Source organism: Ranitomeya variabilis, chromosome 1 (genome assembly GCF_051348905.1).
Source record: "Ranitomeya variabilis isolate aRanVar5 chromosome 1, aRanVar5.hap1, whole genome shotgun sequence".
Taxonomy (NCBI): domain Eukaryota; kingdom Metazoa; phylum Chordata; class Amphibia; order Anura; family Dendrobatidae; genus Ranitomeya; species Ranitomeya variabilis.
In genome coordinates this window covers 855,258,911-855,282,909 of record NC_135232.1, presented here as the reverse complement: position 1 = coordinate 855,282,909, position 23,999 = coordinate 855,258,911, and the positions used below count along the sequence as shown (strand labels likewise).

The 23,999-nt window shown below is 45.8% G+C and overlaps 1 protein-coding gene across 5 annotated transcripts in view; it reads left to right on the top strand.

The window, feature by feature from the left end:
- HERC3 (HECT and RLD domain containing E3 ubiquitin protein ligase 3) overlaps positions 1-23,999 on the top strand; it is a 151,065-nt gene that overhangs the window by 52,899 nt on the left and 74,167 nt on the right. For 2 of the 5 annotated variants that reach the window (XM_077277010.1, XM_077277018.1), the window contains 5 exons: positions 644-717; positions 7,408-7,532; positions 9,010-9,069; positions 19,059-19,170; positions 19,902-20,091. In XM_077277010.1, the coding sequence (XP_077133125.1) occupies positions 644-717; positions 7,408-7,532; positions 9,010-9,069; positions 19,059-19,170; positions 19,902-20,091 (561 nt within the window). Of the gene's footprint in view, positions 1-643; positions 718-7,407; positions 7,533-9,009; positions 9,070-19,032; positions 19,171-19,901; positions 20,092-23,999 lie in introns of those variants that run through there. The other 3 variants (XM_077277028.1, XR_013218498.1, XM_077277036.1) reach the window with 3 other exon arrangements.

Below are 23,999 nucleotides of genomic sequence, written 5' to 3'. Positions count from 1 at the left end.
GACTCTGGCGCCACACACCTCCTCCAGCCACATCAGAGATCGCAGTATGTCCTCGTGGCATGGTGCACTGTGTTGGGCTGTAAGCTCAATGCCCACTTGTGGACGTCAGGCTCTCATACTACCCATATGTAGTGTGTTTCTTACAGTTTGAGTAGACCCATGGATGTTGGTGGCCTGCTGGATGTCATTTTGCAGGGCTCTGGCACTGCTCCTCCTGTTCCTTTTTTCAAAAAGGAGGAGATAGTGGTCTGCTGCTGGGTTGTTGTCCTCCTACTGCCCCTCCATGTCACCTGAGCAACTTCTGTGGATTGTAGACACCACCTCATGCTACTGTACAGTACCTCTAGGGGTGAGAGCAATGACAAAATGCAAAAGTGACCAAAACAGCCAAAATGGATGGGAACAGAGAAATGGTCTGTAGTCACCCCCTGCAGAAACTCTCCTTTATGGGGGTTGTCTTGCTAATTGCCTATCATTTCTCCCCCTCCCCCTTTATTTAACAGGAACCATGTCATCAATATATACGGTAATATGTCCTTTACACCCTCCAGACCAGGGTTCTCTTGCCTGTGTGCTTAGCTTGTGTGTTGTGTATCCATTGTATTAACCCTACATTAACCAAGTGGTTGTTTTCCCTGAACAGATCCATCTCTGTGCACCATCAAACACATTTTCTCTGGATGGAATAAAACATTTGTAATTTGTTCAAAGCCAGAGGTGAGATATTGACTGTACAGTGGTTCAGTCCATGCTACTGTGTACTTCTACTAGAGATGTAGCAAAGGTTACGTTGACTTGGAACACACCAGCACTGTGATATCATGACACAAAAAGGTGTAATTAGACACTTATTTTGCAGTCAGTAAATGACTTGTGCATTGTTACAATATTGTAATCCTCTTAAAGAAGTTGTCCACTACATGGACAACTTTTTCTCATACCCCTTGCTTAGCCCCGATAAAATAATAAAGCCTATACTTCCCTCTTGTGCTGGCGCTGTTCCCACTGTGTTAGCACTCGCTCTTCCCGGTGCACTCATGCGGTTGTTGTGACACGTGACGGTGGCACCCAATCAGCGCTGACGTCACTGTCCTCGCCTTTAGACAAATTGAACATGAAAAGGAAGTCGGGGATCAGCTGCAGCCTGGACTTTCTCTTCATGTGCGATTTGTCTGAAGGCAGAGACAGTGACCCCAGCACTAATTGGGCGCCACCGTCACGTGTCACAACAACCGCACGAGAGCCCTGGGGAGCTCGAGTGCAACACCGCGGGAGGGGAGTATAGGCTTTATTATTTTATTGGGGCCAAACATTTACATCAAGAAGGGGTTGTCCTTAGTGGTGGACCACCCCTTTAAGACCTCCTTCACATGTCAATATAATTCTGTTACTGGAAAAGAAAAGTATGTGTGTCATCAGTGTTTTTCTGGTATGGCAAAATAAATTACAAAGCCTATATTTGGCAATGTTAAACACGTACAGCACACGGTTGGCACACTGATGCCATCCATGTATTGTACGTATTTTGCACAGACTCATAGACTTGTATTGACCCTTGTCATCCGTATTGCCGGTAAAAAAAAAAATGACATGTATCCGTGTGGTTTACACGGACAACTGGTCTATGTAAAAATAGACATGTGCACAGCAGTATAGGTTATAATCTGTATGTGTGGCATCCGTGAAAGAACCTGATGCCACGCGTACTGGAAACACTGACATGTGAAGGAGACCTAAGTGAGACGACTTTCTTATTAAGTTATTAAGTGCGTTCTAAGTCGTCATAGTCTTTGCTACAACTGTATGAGTGGTACTTTTGTTAAGTTCAATGTTTAAACTGTACTCGGTAATCCCCATCCAGTGGTGGCTGCATGGGTTGTCTTCGCAGATGGCCAGTGTTTGACTGGGAAAAATTGCCCACCTTTCATGTATACAAAGCCAATGCATTTTTATTAAAGGGTTTTTTTTCGGAAAAAGGCTAATTTCTCTATCATTTCATTGGGGGACACAGGAAGCATGGGTGTATTCTGCTGCCACTAGGAGGCTTACACTAGGCTAAAAAAAGTTAGCTCCTCCCCAGCAGATATAACCACCAACTGGCACAAAGTTAATCCGTTTTAGCTTAGTAGGAGGTGGACACAGGGCTTCACTAAACTGTGTTTAACCATAGGTTTTCTTGTTTTTTATTAATTAGTTTTCTTTTGCAGATACAGCTTGTGACTATGGGCAACAGAGTGGAGTTGTCACTCTGATCTGACCCCCTAGAGCCCGAGACCGCAGTGTGGGGTTGCGTCACTATTGTCTCCCTAGTCTGTGCGGGAGGACTCTATCGCCCTAACACATCAAGCGTGTTCAGGGCATCCGCAGAGAGACAGGACGATCCTCGCCACATTCCCCAGCCCGCTCTCCCCCCAGAGTCAGGCAGGCACGGTGGGAAAACTGATCCATTACCTACCATATATCCTTTGATGCCAGTCCGAAGATCTGCTCCCAGCTCCATCTTCCATCACAAGTCCATGAAGATGGATTCGGATTCTTCAGGACAGGTGTTCTATGACCATGCAGTGAGGGGGCTCCATAAAGGAAAAAAAAAAAAGTAGGAATTATGTTAGATATTTATAGTCCTCTTTTATTAGAGCAAACAAACTCAGGTAGGTGGAGCAAAAAACCCCTATGCGAGCCCTTCCTGGCGACTTCCACGCTTTCCTGCACATTCCTGCTGCCTCTATACATAAATTTAGCCCCCCGATCTACCTCCCGCAGTCCGGCCTATCACGCTTGCCGCCTCTTTCGCTCCCACTACTCATAGCCAATCAGGGCACACCAGTGTCTCAGCATGCAGGAACTCTGTGCGGTTTTATCCCAGCACCGCTTCTTCGTCTTGTCTCTGTGCACGGGAATTCTGCGCACGGTTTTTCTAGCTCCATCTCCCCTGCCCGGCGCCATCATTAGCTGCGCCATCATACCGCAGCAGTCCACACGCTCTCTGCAGTACAGCTGCTAGGTTCCTCCATATCACCACCGACTACAGCACTCCAAGAATCAAGATCCAGTGTCTGACTAATCTCTGCTACTGGGGCGGCATTTATTATCTCCAGCATAGTTCACCTTGACATATTTCTCTCTATGCCTAAACCCAAGGAGTCTCACTCCCATGCTCCTCCTGTTGTCTTGCATTTTGCATGTTCCACCTGTAATAAAAAGTTTCCCTCTGCCCAAATTGCAACCCATTCAATATCCCACCCCCACTGCCCAAAACAGTAGTGCACCCCCTCGCATCATCCGAGTGGGCCACAGCTCTCTCCCAATCAGTAGCTGATCTAATTGAAGTATCCCATACCTTGGTCTTGGTCTTAGAAAGGCTACCTAGCCCCGCCACCACCACGAGACCCCTGCTCTGTGCCTCTGAAACTCACCATCCGCAGGGTCTTATGATTTATGGCTTGGCGTGCAGACACAGCTTTCAAGAGATCCCTAACCGGCCTCTCTCTCTCTTGGGCTGACATCTTTTTGGAGAAGAACTAGATAAGATAATTTTGAATGCCACGGGGGGGGGAAATGTTGCTTCATTCCCGCAACAGATGGCTAAATGCCCCCCTCCCAAACGTTGCACAATTCAGTTTTGTTTATTTTGGAGGTTTCCAGCCCATACCAGTAGCAGTCAGGACAAATCTGCAGTCCACCAAAAGAGGAAAAGACCTGCCTTCAGACCATCCCCCGCCTGACATCCACGAACCCTTCAGTGCCGGCTTTCTAGACCCGGATCCAATAGATTCTCTTCGTCCTGACAGGCCGCTCCCACCTGGGAAGCCTGTCTGGGTGAGTGGACGTCTCCTTCAGTTCCAGAGCGACTGACTCTCATTGGTCGAAGACACTTGGGTCCAGGATGTCATCTTCTACGGTTACAAGATAGAATTTATTTTTTTTTACACTACCTCCTTTTAGTTTTTTCAAGTCCTGCCCACCAAAGTATCTTTCCCTCATTCCCAGATTTCCCAAGGCTATCAACTTGCTCTCTAAGGCAGGCGTCATCGTTTCTGTTCCCCCCCACTGGAATATTTATTTTCATGGTTCCAAAGAAGGATGGATTTGTTCACCCTATCGTGGACCTCAAATTATTGAACAGACATTTTCGACTGTGTCACGTCAGAATGGAATCTCTCCGGTTGGTGATGTCCTCCATGGAGCCTGAGGAATTCCTATGCTTGGTGGACATTCAAGATGCCTACCTACACATACCCATTTTCCCTCCTCACCAGAGATTCCTCTGCTTCGCAGTCCAATAATCGCATTTCCAATTCACAGCGCTGCCTTTTGGCCTAGTGTCGGCACCCAGGTTTTTTCACAAAGGTAATAACGACAGTTAGGGTCATTCTTCGGAGCAGAGGCATTCTCGTCACTCCATATTTACATGACATTCTTATCAAGGCAGCGTCCCTATCAGCATGTCGCGAGAGTCTGCAGATCACTCTGGACACACTCTCTCGTTTGAGCTGGATCATAAACACCGCAAAGTCATCTTTGATCCTGGTCCAACATGTCATTTTTCTGGAATGCTGTTTGACACTGCACGATCAAGGGTTCTCCTGCCCGCACAGAAGAACTTGACTCTGACACGTGATTCGCTCCCTCAGAGGCCCACCTCCTTGCTCCATCCGCTTCTGCATGAGCATACTATGCAGGGTGGTTTCTTTAATTGAAGCAGTTACATTAGCTCAGTTTCACACACGTCCTCTTCAACTTTTTCTTCTATCATGATGAGACAGGTCGACTTGCTCACTGGAGCGACTGGTCACCCTCCCCCACCCCAAATACTTTGGAAACCCTTGAGTGGTGGAGATGTTCCGTAGTCCATCGCAGAAGATCATTCCTGCCACTACATTGGAAGATCGTAACAACAGATGTCAGTCAACTCTGTTGGGGATCTAACAGTCCAGCACCGGTAGACCGTTCAGGAATCATCTCTTCCTATCAACCTCTTTTAACTCAGGGAAATCTTTCTTGCTCTGCTCCACTACCAGAATCTTCTTTCCAACCCGATACAGGTCCAATCTGACAATGCCATGGCAGTGGCGCACATCAATCACCAAGGGGGAACTTTAAGTGAAGCAGTGATGTCAAAAGTGGCTCAGACTCTATTATGGGCCAAGCAGAATGTACCTACAATCTCCGCAGTATGCAGGAGTGGACAACTGGACTACTGATTTTCTCAGCTGAGATGGTCTCGTCCCTGAATCTGTTGGTCTTCCACAAGATTTGTCTCGGATGGGGAACTCCTGAAATTGACCTGATGGCGTCTAGACTAAACCACAAGGTTCCATTTGTTTACAGAACCCTCGAATCATAAGCAATTGGCTCCGACACACTGGTTAATCCTTGGACCCAGTTCATTAAGGTGGAGGCAGTGCCCGTCATACTTGTCGCTGATGGTATGCAGAAGTAAGCAACCTCCTTGCACTCGGTGGAAACTCTCGGTCCTACCAGATATTCTCTCACTTGGCCCTTTCTTCCACAAGAATTCTCAGTCGTTCAATTTAATGGCATAACTGTTGAGGCCCCAATTCTGAAATCCGCCGTCTCCTCATATCAGGTTGTTCAAACCATGATCACAGCAAGGAAGCTGCCTTCTTCTAGCATTTACCATCGTACATGGAAAGCTTTCTTTCGTTGGTACGAAGTTAACCTGTCAACTCCATTTGTTTTTCATTTGTCATCCATTTTGTCCTTGCAGTCAGGCCTGGAATCTGGCCTGTCCCTCTGTTTCCTTAAAGGGATGGTGTCTGCCCTTTCCATTCTCTTACAAAAGAATTTTGTGTCTCGCCTGCAGACCAAGACCTTCCTTCAAGTAGTCGCGCACTCATTTTCCCCCCATCAGCCCTAATAGAACCCTGGGATCTCAATCTAGTACTTGACATTTTCAGAGTCCCCATTTGCACCGCTATGTGAAACCTACCTCTCTTTCCTCTCCTGGAAGGCTTCCTTCCTGGTCGCCATCACCTCTATCAGCTTTTTCCTGTTTTTCCCCTTACCTTGTGTTCCTCCAGGACAAGGTGGTTTTACATCCGATTCCATCCTTTCTCCTTAAGGTTATTTCTGCATTTCATCTCAATGAGGACATCATACTTTTTTTTCCGTCCCCATATTATCCTCGAGAGCAGTCACTAAACAAACTCGACCTGGTAAGAGCTTTTCATCTCTACCTTTCCAAAACTTCATCCTTCAGATGTGCAGACTCTCTGTTCTTGATTCCTAAGGTCTCCTTGCTTCCAGGTCTACTATTTCCTGCTGGCTCTGTTCTGCTTTTCTAGAAATGTATCGACTAAGGTACACAACGCGTCCACTTAGTCACGGCACACTCCCCTTGCGTGGTGGGGGCCTCCTGGGCCGTTTGCCATCGCAGCTTTGCAAGGCTGCTACATGGTCACGCCTACGCTTCTTTAGATGCAAACCTCAGTAGAAAGGTCCTGCAAGTCGCAGTGGCCTGAGTTCAGATTGAGGGTACTACTTTTTTACCCACCTTTGAGAGTGCTTTTGGATATCCCATGGTTTCCTGTGTCCTCCAATAAAGCAATAGAGAAATGAAGATTTTGGGGACCTACTGTAAACTTTCTCTGAGCCATTATTGGGGGACACGTCCTTGTTTACCATTATATTGGTTTCTGTTATTGTTTGTCGTGCTCATGTTGCTTATCCTACTGCTTTCTCACTAACTGGTTAGCTTCATGCCAGTTGGTGGGTATATCTGCTGGGGAGGAGCTAACTTTTTTTGCTTTGTGTCAGTCTACTCGTGGCAGGAGCATACACCCATGGTTTCCTGTGTCACGCAATGAAAACTCAAAGTAATTTTATGGTAGGTACTGAAAATGTTAATTTTCATCAGCCACTGTATCTTACGATATTGCTATAAGCTACACAGATATCTGGACTGGGCTCTGGTAACTGCACTGTGCCATTTCGGAGTAGTGCTACACTTCACTAGTGTTGGTGCAGGTTCTACAGGCTAGTTAAACACCAATACTAAAGCTTTGGCAAGATAAAATCTTTAGAAAACCCCATTAACCCATTCACTTGTGGTCAAAATAAGCTTTAATTATATTTGAAAATGGTCCTGTGTAAAAGCTAATTAAATGAACATTCTTATTCACCTTTTTATTGGTGGCAATCTGTTAATCTACAAATATATTTTACTGATGTTGAGTCTTTTTGCCCTTTACGAGAGCACACCATATTAATGAACCCACCATAAAGAAGTCATACTCCCGTTTCCTATGTAGTAGACATTGATGTGGTTGCAACATGTCCATGCCATCATAAGTCTTCCAACTTATTAACCTCATCTTCTTAGATGCAGACTAATCATTAATTTCCATAAATTGTGTAAAATTTTCTATTGTCTTTGTTTTCAAGGGCCCTGAAGCTGCAGTTGATTTCCGCTCTTGGAAGAACTGGAATTACACAAATCTAATAAACGATGAGACTATTGATTCATGGAGGCAGAAAGTGATCGATAATAGTAATTCAAATACGATCAAGTATGTACGATACTTAAATAATATTCTGTGCATATATTACTGTATCTAAGCAGACCTAATCAGCTAATTAGGTCAAGTATATCTTTCAAGATGACCTCTTCTAATTAAATACTACACTAATGCACATTCTCTAGGAAATGGGGAAATCAATTGATATATTACCATTGTCAGAGAGGCATGTGTCTGTATAATCTGACACGTATTGTATAATACATTTTATATATGTTGAATAGTAATGCTCAGTTATCAGTGTAGTCACATATTTGCAGGAGGGATAAAAGAGGAATGAAACAAGACAGAGTTCTTTAAAAATAAATTTAAATAATTCTCTCTTGGACATGAGGCTGGTGTAATTTCTTCGGAAATTCATGTCCGAATGGCGTGGTGTTCATGGATGATGTTGCAGTGGATGTTTATAGTCTAGCTGTAGCTTCTCATCCTCATTCGAGAATTATATCGCCATTCGGCCTTTAAGGCTGTGTGCACACGTAGCTGATTTTTCACGTTTTTTTTCACGATAAAAACGCTATAAAACCGCAAAAAAACAGCATACAATATGCATCCTATCATTTAGAATGAATTGTGCAATTTTTGTGCACATGATGCGTTTTATTCCGCGAAAAAAACGCATTGCGGTAAAAAACACAGCATGTTCATTAATTTTGTGGGTTTTTTGCGGATTTCCCATTATAAAATGCATTGGGAAATGTCCGGAAAAAAACACACCAAAATGCGGTAAAAACGCGCAAAAAAACATGCAGATTTCTTGCAGAAAATTTCAGGCTTTTCTCAGGAATTTTCTGCAAGAAATCCTGAACGTGTGCACATAGCCTTAAGCAAGTACACCAGCCTCAAGTGGTCAAAAAAAAAAGTGATTTAATGCATGTAATTTGTATGTGAGGCAAAGAAGCCCATCTGTTGGAGGTTTATTTCTCATAAACACAGAGTAGGGTGAGAGGTCTATGAAGCAGCTTTGGTAAAGCACCTTTACATAGGCAACCAAAACCCTAAGTTGTATCGAAAAGGTGCAGAAACACTCTAACAATGTGGTGTTTTCCAATTTGTTTTTTTTTTTTGTGGAGGGGATTGGACTTGGACTTACCGGTTAGTGAAGGCAGTTTTTTGTTTTTTTTTATTCCTTCTGGAGGAAACGTGAAGGGCTTGTTCAGGGCTGAGCAATTGATGACCTATCTACAGAATAGATCAGCAAAATGAAATCATGGGGTCAGGCATCCCCACCAGTAGGGTGACAATTGTTGTGGCAGTGGTCAGAAAAAAAGTGATGTGCAGAACGGAACACAACAGCTTTGTACATTGCTTAGTGTTTGCTGCTGAGTGCCGTGTTCATCTTCCTTCTGGTAGTCATCAGTTGGTCAATAATTTGCAATATTTTTCGGGTCACTATCAACTGTAGAAAGGTGCTGTGACCAGACATCTGCTAAATGACTAATCTGTCCTCTCCCCATATGTGTAACAGTGGCATTGTTCAAACCTTGTCCTCCTCGGCTTGCTGGAATGGAAGTTTCCTGGATAAAAAGTAAGCATGAATACACCGATTGTTGCCATGTGATATTGATTGTTATGAAATGCATGTATCTTATTTCATAATGTTATTTCATAATCTCACTGTGTTTGAATGTAAACTAATGTACTGGAATATTGATACTGTGAGGGCCATTCGTTTTATTCAGGTTATTTTGCAGTTCCACCCATTTGTAGTCAACTGACTGATAGACAAGGTCTTCTGTATTAAAGCATCTAATGCGATGTTTCTCCACTCCAGTCCTCAAGAGCCACCAGCAGGTCAAGTTTTCAGGATATCCTTAGTATTGCACAGGCTCCAGCATTAATTCCATCATCTATGCAATACTAAGGAAATCCTGAAAACATGACCTGTTGGTGGCTCTTGAGGACTGAAGTTGAGAAACACTGATTTAATGAGCGTGTGCAAAGGTCACAGAAGGCAGGCAGAGCTGACATTTGGTATTCTGAATGGTGGATCCTGCATTTATCCGCTGTGTAAAGCTTTTATGTCATGGTGAATCATGCTTCTGATGATAATGAGCCTGCTGAAAACTCTCCTGAAAGGAACAGGAAGTATTCGCCTAAGGTAACCCCTCAATACTCCATGATGTACTATTGCGCTACTATTACTATTGATTTCCCACATACGGCACATGATGGTGATAATACATAGTTGGCATCTGCTTTTAACAGCAGCGATCGACGCTACTGCCTATTGTTGCTATTAACCTCTTAGGCTATATTCCCACGATGAGCGTTTGGTGAATTTTTGACGGTGCAGATGTTCTGCACCCAGTTTACTTGAATTTTTTTATTTAGTTAGTTACTTTTTTGCCGTGTAACAAAAAATAAAAAAAAAAATCATCACCAAAAGCTCATCGTGGAAACATAACCTTAAAAGGAACTTGTCTTAAATAACACTATTAACTTGCAGATATGGGGTGAATATGCAGGTTAATTCTGACACCATGCGGCCGATACATGTAATGAACTTCATTCCCTCCCACATCCTTGCACTTTGTCACCGCACGTGTGACACTGTCTGATAGCCAGCTCTAATGATGAGTCAGCTGTCCATCAGTACCTGGTCGCGGTTACAGCCCCCACTGTTAACTGAAACTGTGCCGACGCCATCCCTATGACTGAAAGAGCGAGGATGCGGGAGCGAATAATGTTCATTACCCACTGGCAGCAGGGCTCTCAGTGCACGGGCCGCACAACGTCCGAACGCTATTAACCCCATATCTGCAGCTTAATAGTGTTCTTAAACATGACAGGTTCGCTTAAAGAGCCACTTTGTATCACTAAGAGCGGAATTTAAGTGTTGCAATGTGGCTCAGGTGTTTACTCGCACACCCATCTGTCACTTAGGCTACTTTCACACTAACGTCGTGCACCGCACGTCGCTATGCGACGTTGCGGCGCACCGACGCTAGCTGTGAATGCGCCGCACAACGGGGGCAGCGGATGCAGTTTTCCAACGCATCCACTGCCCCATTGTGAGGTGCGGGGAGGCGGGGGCGGAGTTCCGGCCGCGCATGCGCGGTCAGAAATGCTGCAGACGACGCACCAAAAAACGTTACAAGCAACGTTTTTTGGTGGCGACGGTCCGACGCGACACGACGCAACCGTTGCACAACGGTTGCGACGTGTGGCAATGCGTCGCTAATAAAAGTCTATGGAGAAAAAAACGCATCCTGCAAGCACTTTTGCAGGATGCGTTTTTTCTGCAAAACTACGCATAGCAACGTGCAGTGCACAACGCTAGTGTGAAAGTAGCCTAAGCAATCACCTGGAGCCAGTGGGCCTGCTAAAGGCCCCCAATCACAAGTCATGTTTCTTATGTGATGATCCATAGGCTGGGCATCAAAGGAGATTGGAATTATTACTATATACAGCAACACTGCTGTATATAGTACAAGCGATCAAACAATCACCCGTTCATGTCCCCTATGAGGCCTGAAAAGACAAGTGAAAAGTACCGTATTAAAAAAGTAGAGGAAAGAATTAAATTTCAAAAATAAAAGTTGGCTGTGTCCTTATGGGGTTAATACAAATTGTGATAGGTAAAAAAAAATTGCAAAAAAAGTTTGAAATATAGTTAACACAAGCTTCACGTGTCATAGTCTGATGATATATTCTCTTTTAAATGCTGGATTATAGGAAAATTAATGTGCCTTAATGATGTAGAACAGTGTAACTTTTTTCCATTATTGTTTTATGTACAGTGTATAGAAGTCAACATATTCCTGATAAAATGCCAGGTTTTGTCATGTAAAAAAATTATACCAAGGAGAGCCATTTCCAAACTTTTTCCATCTACCATAATCTGAACAAATCCATTGAGAAACAAACAGAAAATGTTTTTCTGGTGAAGGAAAAAAAAAAAAAAAAGTTAGGAGTGCTGGTTGTTTTTTTTCTCTATTTAGTTACTGGATGCTGGCTGCCTCCAGGCTGATCTTGCACTCTTCCCATTGACCTTGCAGGTGGCTGTAATCAGCTTTACCTGCCCATAAATTGAAGGCTTAGCCCTAGCGTGACATGTTTTGTCCATAGTTGTAGGCTGGTGGCCCAAAAGTGGCATTTACGGTAGAGTGGGACCCATCAGAGGGAGGTCACCTTTGCGGTGGTTGATGAGCACACCTGAATTGGCGAATGTATGCGCTGAGAACCTTCATTTCATCTATTACTGTAACTTTTATGAAAACATAATTTATAAAAAAATACCTTTGATATATATGTATGTGTGTGTGTGTGTATATATGTATGTGTGTGTGTGTATATATATATATATATATATATATATATATATATATATATATATATATATATATATATATACTAGATGGCAGCCCGATTCTAAAGAATCGGAAGTCTAGAATCCATATATACTTTATTTATTCAAATGTAAGAATAATACAATTAATAAATAATAGTAAGAAAGAACAAAAAATGGCTGCACTCACCAGCTCTTGACAATTCTTGACAGTACAGCACATTTCTGATTGGTCGCTCGCGGCAGGCGGCAACCAATCAGAAAAGTGCCGCGCACCACGAAGGCATATATCTTTGTCCACCCTGAGCGGGTGTAGGACGCTGGTGACGCCACTTATCTCCGGACAAAGCCACGGAAGTTGGCACAAATTGCCGGAAGTAGTATTCTAGGCAATTCTATATTAGATTTTAATGTTATCAGTGTTTACCTTTGAACGTTTATATTGTATTGTCCTGTCACCAGCCATGTGTACGATTATCGGCCGAAAGCCTCTCTGGAACCAATAATCACCCCATGTAAAGGTATCTTTATAAGTTAAAGATTCAGAATACTATGACTTTTATCATATCCTGAACAGTCAAGTTTTTTATGAACCGTTAAGGTTTTCTGGTTGAAGTAAAAAAAACTCTGAGTGTTTACAGTTTGAAACCATAAAATGTTGAAAAATTATGTCATTCTTGAGTATATCACTCAATGGTGCTCATAAACGTGTCAAATTTGATCTATAATATACTTTAATATACGCTACTTTAATCTTTAATATACTTAGAACAGGGCCCCAGACATCACACAGGGGGTCTGAAACACCGCACAGTGGTCCAAAATATCGCTGTGCTCTGCCTGGGGCCCCATATGCTGCCTGGGGCCCCTGTGCTCTGCCTGGGGCCCCATATGCTGCCTGGGGCCCCTGTGCTCTGCCTGGGGCCCCATGTTCTGCCTGGGGCCCCTGTGCTCTGCCTGGGGCCACTGTACTCTGCCTGGGGCCCCATATGCTGCCTGGGGCCCCTGTGCTCTGCCTGGGGCCCCATATGCTGCCTGGGGCCCCTGTGCTCTGCCTGGGGCCCCATAGGCTGCCTGGGGCCCCTGTGCTCTACCTGGGACCACTGTGCTCTGCCTGGGGCCCCATATGCTGCCTGGGGCCCCATATGCTGCCTGGGGCCCCTGTGCTCTGCCTGGGGCCCCTGTGCTCTGCCTGGGGCCCCATGTTCTGCCTGGGGCCACTGTGCTCTGCCTGGGACCACTGTGCTCTGCCTGGGGCCCCATATGCTGCCTGGGGCCCCTGTGCTCTGCCTGGGGCCCCATATGCTGCCTGGGGCCCCATATGCTGCCTGGGGCCCCTGTGCTCTGCCTGGGGCCCCTGTGCTCTGCCTGGGGCCCCATGTTCTGCCTGGGGCCCCTGTGCTCTGCCTGGGGCCACTGTGCTCTGCCTGGGGCCCCATGTTCTGCCTGGGGCCACTGTGCTCTGCCTGGGGCCCCATAAGCTGCCTGGGGCCCCTGTGCTCTGCCTGGGACCACTGTGCTCTGCCTGGGGCCCCATATGCTGCCTGGGGCCACTGTGCTCTGCCTGGGGCCACTGTGCTCTGCCTGGGGCCCCATATGCTGCCTGGGGCCACTGTGCTCTGCCTGGGGCCCCATATGCTGCCTGGGGCCCCTGTGCTCTGCCTGGGGCCCCATATGCTGCCTGGGGCCCCTGTGCTCTGCCTGGGGCCCCATGTTCTGCCTGGGCCCCTGTGCTCTGCCTGGGGCCACTGTGCTCTGCCTGGGGCCACTGTGCTCTGCCTGGGGCCACTGTGCTCTGCCTGGGGCCCCTGTGCTCTGCCTGGGGCCCCATATGCTGCCTGGGGCCCCTGTGCTCTGCCTGGGGCCCCATGTTCTGCCTGGGGCCCCTGTGCTCTGCCTGGGGCCACTGTGCTCTGCCTGGGGCCCCATATGCTGCCTGGGGCCCCTGTGCTCTGCCTGGGTGTAGGACACTGGTGACGTCACTTATCTCCGGACATTAGCTCCGGACATTAGCTCCGGACAAAGCCACGGAAGTTGGCACAAATTGCAGGAAGTAGTATTCTAGGCAATTATATATTAGATGGGCATTTCCTGAAGGAAATACATGGTGCTTGAACAGCGCTACCAGCTTTACAGCAGCACTTTTCACACACGGGACTGGGGGGCGCGCTTACTTTTGCACCCGGGGCCGGGGGCGCGCTTACTTTTGCACCCGGGGGCGCACTTACTTTTGCACCCGGAGGCGCACTTACTTTTGCACCCGGGGGCGCACTTACTTTTGCACCCGGGGGCGCACTTACTTTTGCACCTGGGGGCGCACTTACTTTTGCACCCGGGGGCGCACTTACTTTTGCACCCGGGGGTGCACTTACTTTTGGGGCCGCACTTACTTTTGGTGGGCGGGGCTCCTCGGCCTCCGATTTGGTTGGTGGGGCCCCTCGTCCTCCGATTTGGTGGGTGGGGCCCCTCGTCCTCCGATTTGGTGGGTGGGGACCCTCGGCCTCCGATTTGGTGGGCGGGGACTCTCGGCCTCCGATTTGGTGGGCGGGGACCCTCGGCCTCCGATTTGGTGGGCGGGGACCCTCGGCCTCCGATTTGGTGGGCGGGGACCCTCGGCCTCCGATTTGGTGGGCGGGGACCCTCGGCCTCCGATTTGGTGGGCGGGGCCCCTCGGCCTCCGATTTGGTGGGCGGGGCCCCTCGGCCTCCGATTTGGTGGGCGGGGCCCCTCGGCCTCCGATTTGGTGGGCGGGGCCCCTCGGCCTCCGATTTGGTGGGCGGGGCCCCTCGGCCTCCGATGTGGTGGTCGAGGCCCCTCGGCCTCCGCTTTGGTGGGCGGGGCCGGGCCCCCGGCCTCCGCTTTGGTGGGCGGGGCCGGGCCCCTCGGCCTCCGCTTTGGTGGGCGGGGCCGCTCGGCCTTCGATTTGTTGGGCGGGGCTCCTCGGCCTCCGATTTGGTTGGCGGGGCCCCTTATCCTCCGATTTGGTGGGCGGGGACTCTCGGCCTCCGATTTGGTTGGTGGGGCCCCTCGGCCTCCGATTTGGTTGGCGGGGCCCCTTATCCTCCGATTTGGTGGGCGGGGACTCTCGGCCTCCGATTTGGTGGGCGGGGCCCCTCGGCCTCCGATTTGGTTGGTGGGGCCCCTCGGCCTCCGATTTGGTAGGCGGGGCCCCTCGGCCTCCGATTTGGTGGGTGGGGACCCTCGGCCTCCGATTTGGTGGGCGGGGACCCTCGGCCTCCGATTTGGTGGGCGGGGACCCTCGGCCTCCAATTTGGTGGGCGGGCACCCTCGGCCTCCGATTTGGTGGGCGGGGACCCTCGGCCTCCGATTTGGTGGGCGGGGACCCTCGGCCTCCGATGTGGTGGGCAGGGACCCTCGGCCTCCGCTTTGGTGGGCGGGGCCGGGCCCCTCGGCCTCCGCTTTGGTGGGCAGGGCCGCTCGGCCTTCAATTTGGTGGGCGGGGCTCCTCGGCCTCCGATTTGGTTGGCGGGGCCCCTCGGCCTCCGATTTGGTGTGTGCTCTGCCTGGGGCCACTGTGCTCTGCCTGGGGCCCCATATGCTGCCTGGGGCCCCTGTGCTCTGCCTGGGGCCCCATATGCTGCCTGGGGCCCCTGTGCTCTGCCTGGGGCCACTGTGCTCTGCCTGGGGCCCCATGTTCTGCCTGGGGCCACTGTGCTCTGCCTGGGGCTACTGTGCTCTGCCTGGGTGTAGGACACTGGTGACGTCACTTATCTCCGGACATTAGCTCCGGACATTAGCTCCGGACAAAGCCACGGAAGTTGGCACAAATTGCAGGAAGTAGTATTCTAGGCAATTATATATTAGATATATATATATATATATATATAATATGGTACTTCCGTCTGTCTGTCTTTCTGTCGGCAACTTCCGTCACGGAAATCCTACGTCGCTGATTTGGTCTCGCCAGCTGCCTGTCATGGCTGCCGTGACCAATCAGCGACGGGCACAGTCCGATTAGTCCCTCCCTACTCCCCTGCAGTCAGTGCCCGGCGCCCGCTCGCTCCATAATCCCCTCCGGTCACCGCTCACACAGGGTTAATGCCAGCGGTGACGGACCGCGCTATGCCGCGGGTAACTCACTCCGTTATCGCTGCTATTAACCCTGTGTGTCCCCAACGTTTTACTATTGATGCTGCCTATGCCGCATCAATAGTAAATAAATCTAATGTTTAAAAATAATAATAATAATAAAAAAAAACCTGCTATACTCACCCTCCGTAGTCCGAGGATGCGCTCGCGCCTTCCGCCAGCTTCCGGTCCCAGAGATGCATTGCGAAATTACCCAGAAGACTTAGCGGTCTAGCTAAGCACGCCAGCGCGCCGTTGGATCCCAGGAGGTGAGTATGTAACTATTTTTTATTCTAATAATTTTTTTAACATGGATATGGTGCCCACACTGCTAAATACTGCGTGGGCTGCGTTATATACTACATGGCTGCTATATACTACGTGGGCAGTACTATATACTACATGGCTGCTATATACTACGTGGGCAGTAATATATACTACATGGCTGCTATATACTACGTGGGCAGTACTATATACTACATGGCTGCTATATACTACGTGGGCAGTACTATATAGTACATGGCTGCTATATACTACGTGGGCAGTACTATATACTACATGGCTGCTATATACTACGTGGGCAGTAATATATACTACATGGCTGCTATATACTACGTGGGCAGTACTATATACTACATGGCTGCTATATACTACGTGGGCAGTACTATATACTACATGGCTGCTATATACTACGTGGGCAGTACTATATACTACATGGCTGCTATATACTACGTGGGCAGTACTATATACTACGTGGGCAGTGTTAGATACTGCGTGGGCTGCGTTATATACTACATGGCTGCTATATACTACGTGGCCAGTGTTACATACTATGTGACCTGTGTTTTGTACTGCGTGGGCTGTGTTATATAGTACGTGGGCTGTGTTATATACTGTTTGGGCTGTGTTATATACTGCATGGCCACTGTTATATATTGCGTGGCCTGTATTAACGCATCGGGTATTCTACAATATGTATGTATATAGCAGCCACATACTATATAGCACAGGCCACGTACTACTATTTGTCTGCTATATACTACATGGCTCCTATATACTTTGTGGCCTGTGCTATATACTGTGTGGCTGCTATACACATACATATTCTAGAATACCCGATGCGTTAGAATCGGGCCACCATCTAGTGTATATATAGAGAGAGAGAGAAAGGAAATATACAAAGATGTTGCAAAATGGGAACAAAATTAAATAAAAGGGATAACCAAGGAAAAGTACTAAACCTGTGTCATGGAAATGGCTGAGCTTTTAGGAAAATGGACAGAACTATAGCAAGCTGTACCTTCCAGGACTGACAAAAGATCAAATCCCAAATTTTATTAGATCAAGGTTAGGCCCCCATACCTCCCTTTGGTGAATTCATATAGGAGCTGGTTGGTGGATGTCCTTGGTCTTTAAAAATTTCAGATCCCCGACTTTCAGGATATCTTTGCCCGCTGGATGTCCAAGTGGGAGATATTCTCAACATGTCTCCTATTCCGATTTCATCTTTCTATAGTGTTGAAACATGGCATGGATAGCTTGACATGTTTCAACACTATAGAAACTGTTCAATATTAAGTTGGAGGTGTTAGAATGGCCTTACATTAATGTGAGTGGATGCGTTCTGTTCATCCCTTCACTACGAGCTGAAAATATGTTCCCCATAGATATCGGATTGATGCAAGCCTCAATATTCATCACTGATCACTGGCCCTAGAGTGTCTAAGACAAAGCGTTTTAACGCAGGAAACTCTTGCCTCGGAATTGTACTTCTACTCCTCGGAGTATAGGAATCCTAGCCTTTTTGGCTGGTTCTTATCAGATACCAGGTTGTAATTACCTGTTTCCTACTTCAATGGAGGTTGAAGTGTCAGCTCTTTAATTAATTAAATTAATTTAATTAATCCCATATTTTTTCATGGGCATACTGCCAAGAGGTCTTAGGCCCCTTTCACACATCAGTTTTTTTGCCATCAGTCGCAATCCGTCGAATTTAAAAAAAACTGATCCGGCGACTGATGCTGCCGGATCTGTTTTTTTTCTCATAGACTTGTATTAGCGAAGGATTGCAACGGATGGCCTCACGTTTCATTGGTCGTTCGCCGGATCCGTCGAAAATTGTTTGTCCGGCAACCGGAGACAACAGAGTAACGTTTTTTGTGTCCGTCGAAAAAAACGGACAGCGACGGATCCGGCATCCGTCAAATTACGTAATCCGGCAACGGATTCCATTTTTTTAAACTGAGCATGCTCCGATTTTTACGATCCAATTAGCCAGATCAGCTAGTCGATCCGGCAAAAAAAACTGATCCGTCGCATCAGTTTTTCACAATCTGCGACGGATCTGTCAAGCCAACAGATTGTGACTGATGGCAAAAAACTGATCTGTGAAAGGGGCCTTAGAGCAGCGTTAAGGCTGCCTCCTGGTCCAATTTTCTTCTTGTTTTTTTTCCTTCATTTTTGAGGCATGTCCAGTTTTTAGGCCACTCCTTGATGACAGTCTTCACAGTGTTCCATTGTATATCTAATGCTTTGCAAAAAAATGTTTTAATAATCTCCTGACTAATAACTTTCAACAATGAGATCACTTTGCTGTGTTGTAAGCTGTTTAAGGACCTTGGGTTTTGTTGCAAAATGCAACCAAGAAAATGCAAGGAAAATTTGACGAGATCCGTTAAATTGTGTATTGTGTTAATCAGAATCGCTGTAAATGCTGGCAGCTGTGTACTGACTACAATTTAACATCAGTCTAAATGTAATTGGCTAATTCTGAACACAAACACATTATAAGAGGGTGTTCACACCACATTACTTTAGTTTTATTTTTGTTTCCTTCTCCAAAATGATTTGTTTCTCAATGGATTTGTACAGATTATGTGACATTAAAGGTGGAGAAAGTACTGAAATGATTCTTCTTGGTATGATTTTTATCTGACAAGAATCCCGCATTTATCAGGGGTGTGTAGACTTTTTATATATATAATCTAATTGATCTACCATGTATAACACGATTCCTTCAATAAATTCTCTACTAATCCCCTGATCTCTATGTAGAAATTATTTAATTGTATGCATATTTCTAAGGACTGTCTCCATTTCTGCTTTGTGAAGCAACGTATCCTGTTCAATACTTACAGAAATGATGAGCATTTTAGGACAAGCCCCAAGATCCCAGGACTTGACATGCTGTCTATTAAAGTGCTGTTTGAGAAGCTGATGAGCGCCCACCATTCCAGGTTATTAGAGCAGGTAAAAATGCAATTTGACACGTATCCATTTAACCCCTTGTACAGCACAGAAATCTGCCTTTGGTCTTTTCACACCAGCTTCGGCCAGCCCGGCCAAAATGGATGGGGCATGGTGACTCCTGTTCTTCTAATACACTACAAGTTGTTTAATCCCTTACACTACAAATCTTAAACTGGTGTCTGACTGTAGTAAGATTTGTGGTAAGGAGCACAGTGTCATGTTCTATCTTTTAAAAAGCAGCTAATTAATTTAAAGGAGTGCTTACTGATGACTCGATAGCCACCAGCTCCGGTATGGCTATTCATCAAGGCCGGAGTGAACGATGCTAGTGTCTATGAATTATTTCCATTAATTCTCCCCCCCCCCCCTAAGATTAAGATTTGTGACGCACCGATTCCTGGGACATTGGGGCCTACTGAAACATGGGCATGTTTGTCCAACTTCTGGCCCCCTACATTGGTATTTTGACTTGTGTAATAGATCTCCGGAGGTATACAAACAAGCGTTCGTTACGGAGAGCTGAGTTGGAGGAAGCTACCTTTAAAATACGGCATATGTCTTTCCCCTCGTCAGTGCAGAGTGAGGTGCTGCTTTCCTGGGTGGAAAGCCTATTGATGGATATCTAGGGGGTAATGTTTTTCATCAATTGCAAGGTGATAGTTACAACAAGGCTCATGAGAATTTCTGAAAATCTTTCCTGTAATGTGACTAATCATACTTTTATTTGTCAGATTCTCAAGAGCTTTGAAAGTTTCCTGATACCTCAGTTGCCCAGCTCTCCGCCAGATGTAGAAGCCATGCGAATTTACCTTATTCTCCCAGAATTCCCTCTGCTCCAGGACTCCAAGTACTACATAACTCTGACTCTCCCGCTAGCCATGGCTATTCTACGGCTAGATACCAATCCAAGCAAAGTTCTGGGTACAATGGCATTTATTTCACATCACTTAAAATACTGTATCTTGTTGTAGCATCAAAAAAGAGTAAATTGGGCTTAACCTCTTCAGGACAGCCGACAGTCATAAATTTACGGTGGGCGGAATTTCAGGGATGGAGTCCGATATTCCAGTTCTAAACATGGCCTTGGGCCAGTGTCATCATTGGGACCATGATTGGCTCAGGTTCCGATAGTGTTATCCCTGTGTAACCAGCCTCTAACTGTCTTCTGGTTGCCGCATTAGCAGCATTTACAAGGTTGTGAGGGAAGTGGACTCCCTCTCTCACTCCATCAGCACAGCTTCGACATGATCATGGGGACCTGATGGTAGTCATGTCAGCCAGAGGTCACTATGTCTTGGGATCTGCCAGCCATAGTGACCCAGTTAGAAGCAGGGTCTAACCGGTGTTCTGCCAGTGTAAAGCTGACCGGTCTGATGGATTGCAATAAATGTGTACTGCAATAATACCAGTGATCAAATACCGGTAAATAAAAGTTGAAGTTCCGTAGAAGGACTAAGCAAAAAAATAATAATTTGTATATACAGACTGGAAAAATCCTGGGTGGCAGACATGATGTCCACAATCTATTCCAACCAAATTTGAGCTTCAAAAATCAAATGACGCCCCTTCCCTTCTGATTCCATCTGTGTGCACAAACAGTAGTTTCCAACCACTTATCCCTATACTCAGGAGAATTTGCACAATAAATTGTGCCGTCCATTTTCTACTTATAAAAATGAAAAATTCGAAGCTAAAGCAACACGTTAATTAAAAAAAAAATGTTATTTTTCATTTTCTTCTAGCTTACATTAAATCTTGTGAAGCACCTTAGGAGTTAGCAAACTTTTTGAATGCAGTTGTAAATTCTTTGAGGGCTGGGGGTTTTTAAAATGGAGTCATATTTGTGGGTTTTCTGGCATGTAAGCCCCTCAAAGCCACTTTACAAGTGGTCTCTAAAAATATAGATTTTTGCAAACTTATTGTAAAAATGTGAAATTGTTTCTAAACTTATAACATTCCCCTCCCAAAATAAGTATTTAAAAAAAATCCTGCTGATTTGAAGTACCGTAGATATGATATACACTACCGTTCCAAAGTTTAGGGTCACCCAGACAATTTTGTGTTTTCCATGAAAACTCATACTTTTATTAATCAAATTAGTTGCGAAATGAATTGAAAATCTAGTCCAGACATTGACAAGGTTCGAAAAAAAGATTTTTATTTGAAATAATAATTTTCTCCTTCAAACTTTGCTTTCGTCAAAGAACGCTCCCTTTGCAGCAATTACAGCAGTGCAGACCTTTGGCATTCTAGTAGTTAATTTGCAGAGGTAATCTGGAGAAATTTCATCCCATGCTCCCAGAAGCCCCTCCCACAAGTTGGTTTGGCTTGATGGGCACTTTTTACATACCATACGGTCAAGCTTCTCCCACAACAACTCAATGGGTTTGAGATCTGGTGATGGCGCTAGCCACTCCATTACAGATAGAATACCAGCTGCCTGCTTCTTCCCTAAATAGTTCTTGCATAATTTGGAGGTGTGCTTTGGGTCAATGTCCTGTTGTGGGATGAAATTGGCTCCAATCAAGCGCGTTCCACAGGGTATGGCATGGCATTGCAAAATGGAGTGATAGCCTTCCTTATTCAAAATCTTTTTACCTTGTACAAATCTCCCACTTTACCAGCACCAAAGCAACCCCAGACCATCACATTACCTCCACCATGCTTGACAGGTGGCATCAGACACTCTTCCAGCATCTTTTCAGTTGTTCTAGGTCTCACATATGTTCTTCTGTGTGATCCAAACACCTCAAACTTGGATTTGTCTGTCCATAACACTTTTTTCCAATCTTCTTCTGTCCAATGTCTGTGTTCTTTGCCCATATTAATCTTTTCCTTTTATTAGCCAGTCTCAGATCTGGCTTTTTATTTCCACTCTGCCCTGAAGGCCAGCATCCCGGAGTCGCCTCTTTACTGTAGACGTTGACACTGGCGTTTTGCGTGTATTATTTAAAAGGAATCTGTCACCCCAAAATTCGCCAGTAAGCTGAGGCCACCGGTATCAGGGGCTTATCTACAGCATTCTGTAATGCTGTAGATAAGCCCCCGATGTAACCTGCAAGATAAGAAAAACAGGTTATATTATACTTACCCAGGGGCGGTCCCGGTGCGGTCCGGTCTGATGGGCGTCGTGGTCCCAACAGGGCAGAAAAAGTACATCTGCGCAGGAGCCGCGGCAGGAAGAAAAGAAGATGACGTCATCGTATGAAGATGGGAGGCGCCGGACCGTGACGCCCATCGGACAGGACCGCACCGGGACCGCCCCTGGGTGAGTATAATATGACCTGTTTTTCTTAACTTGCAGGTTACATCAGGGGCTTATCTACAGCATTACAGAATGCTGTAGATAAGCCCCTGATGCCGGTGGCCTTAGCTTATAGGCGAATTTTGGGGTGACAAATTCCCTTTAATGAAGCTGCCAGTTGAGGACCTGTGAGGTGTCGATTTCTTAAACTTCAGACTAATGTAGCTGTCTTGTTACTCAGTTGTGCAGCGGGGCCTCCCACTTCTCTTTCTACTCTGGTTAGAGCCTGTTTGTGCTCTCCTCTGAAGGGAATAGTACACACCATTGTAGGAAATCTTCAGTTTCTTGGCAATTTTTCGCATGGAATAGCCTTCATTTCTAAGAACAAGAATAGACTGTCGAGTTTCACATGAAAGTTCTTTTTTTCTGGCCATTTTGAGAGTTTAATGGAACCACCAAATGTAATGCTCCAGATTCTCAACTAGCTCAAAGGAAGGTCAGGTTTATAGGTTCTCTAATCAGCCAAACTGTTTTCAGCTGTGCTAACATACTTGCACAAGGGTTTTCAAGGGTATTCTAACCATCCATTAGCCTTCTTACACAGTTAATTATATGAATTAGAGCCACAAAAAACACTCAAATTATCTAATAAATCAAATGTACAACAAAATTATATAAAATTGAGTATATAGACAAGAAAGAGAGTGCTCTCTGAGAAACGGGTGATTACTCCCCAGACCAAGAGAACAGCCAAACAACCAGACAATGGATCCCCAGAGAGACACCATACAGGGGATAGATTTTAAAAAATGCCTTTATTGAATTTATATGGCAATATAAGTATATAAAAACAAACAATGGTGCGCATAATAGGACATGGAATCAACCCATATAATAGCTCAAATAACTCATAGTGGCAGACCCTCCCATATATATATCAGGTTTACTTCAGGATATATATATAAAAGTGCAATAAAGGAAAGTGCAACAGTGCAAAAATATACTATTATAAAACACACCTAAAATGCACATAATATGTGCTATACATACATGTATATATAACTGTCAAATAAGTGCAATGTGCTTATATCACATCAATCCAATGTAACAACACCCTCCATATGGCAACAACACCGAGGGTCAAAATTAAGGTGCACAGTGCAAGGGAAAAAAATTATAGCAATGATACTAATCCTGAGTATTACCTTGGAAGAGGGGGAAGGGTCGCCACGTCCTATCTGCTGCACCCCTACGCACGTTTCGGACTTTTGTCCTTCATCAGATATATATCCTGAAGTAAACCTGATATATATATTATATGGGTTGATTCCATGTCCTATTATGCGCACCATTGTTTGTTTTTATATACTTATATTGCCATATAAATTCAATAAAGGCATTTTTTAAAATCTATCCCCTGTATGGTGTCTCTCTGGGGATCCATTGTCTGGTTGTTGGGCTGTTTTCTTACACAGTTAGCAAACACAATGTACCATAAGAACACTGGAGTGATGGTTTTTGGAAATGGGCCTCTATACACCTATGAAGATATCGCATTACAAACCAGACATTTGCAGCTAGAATA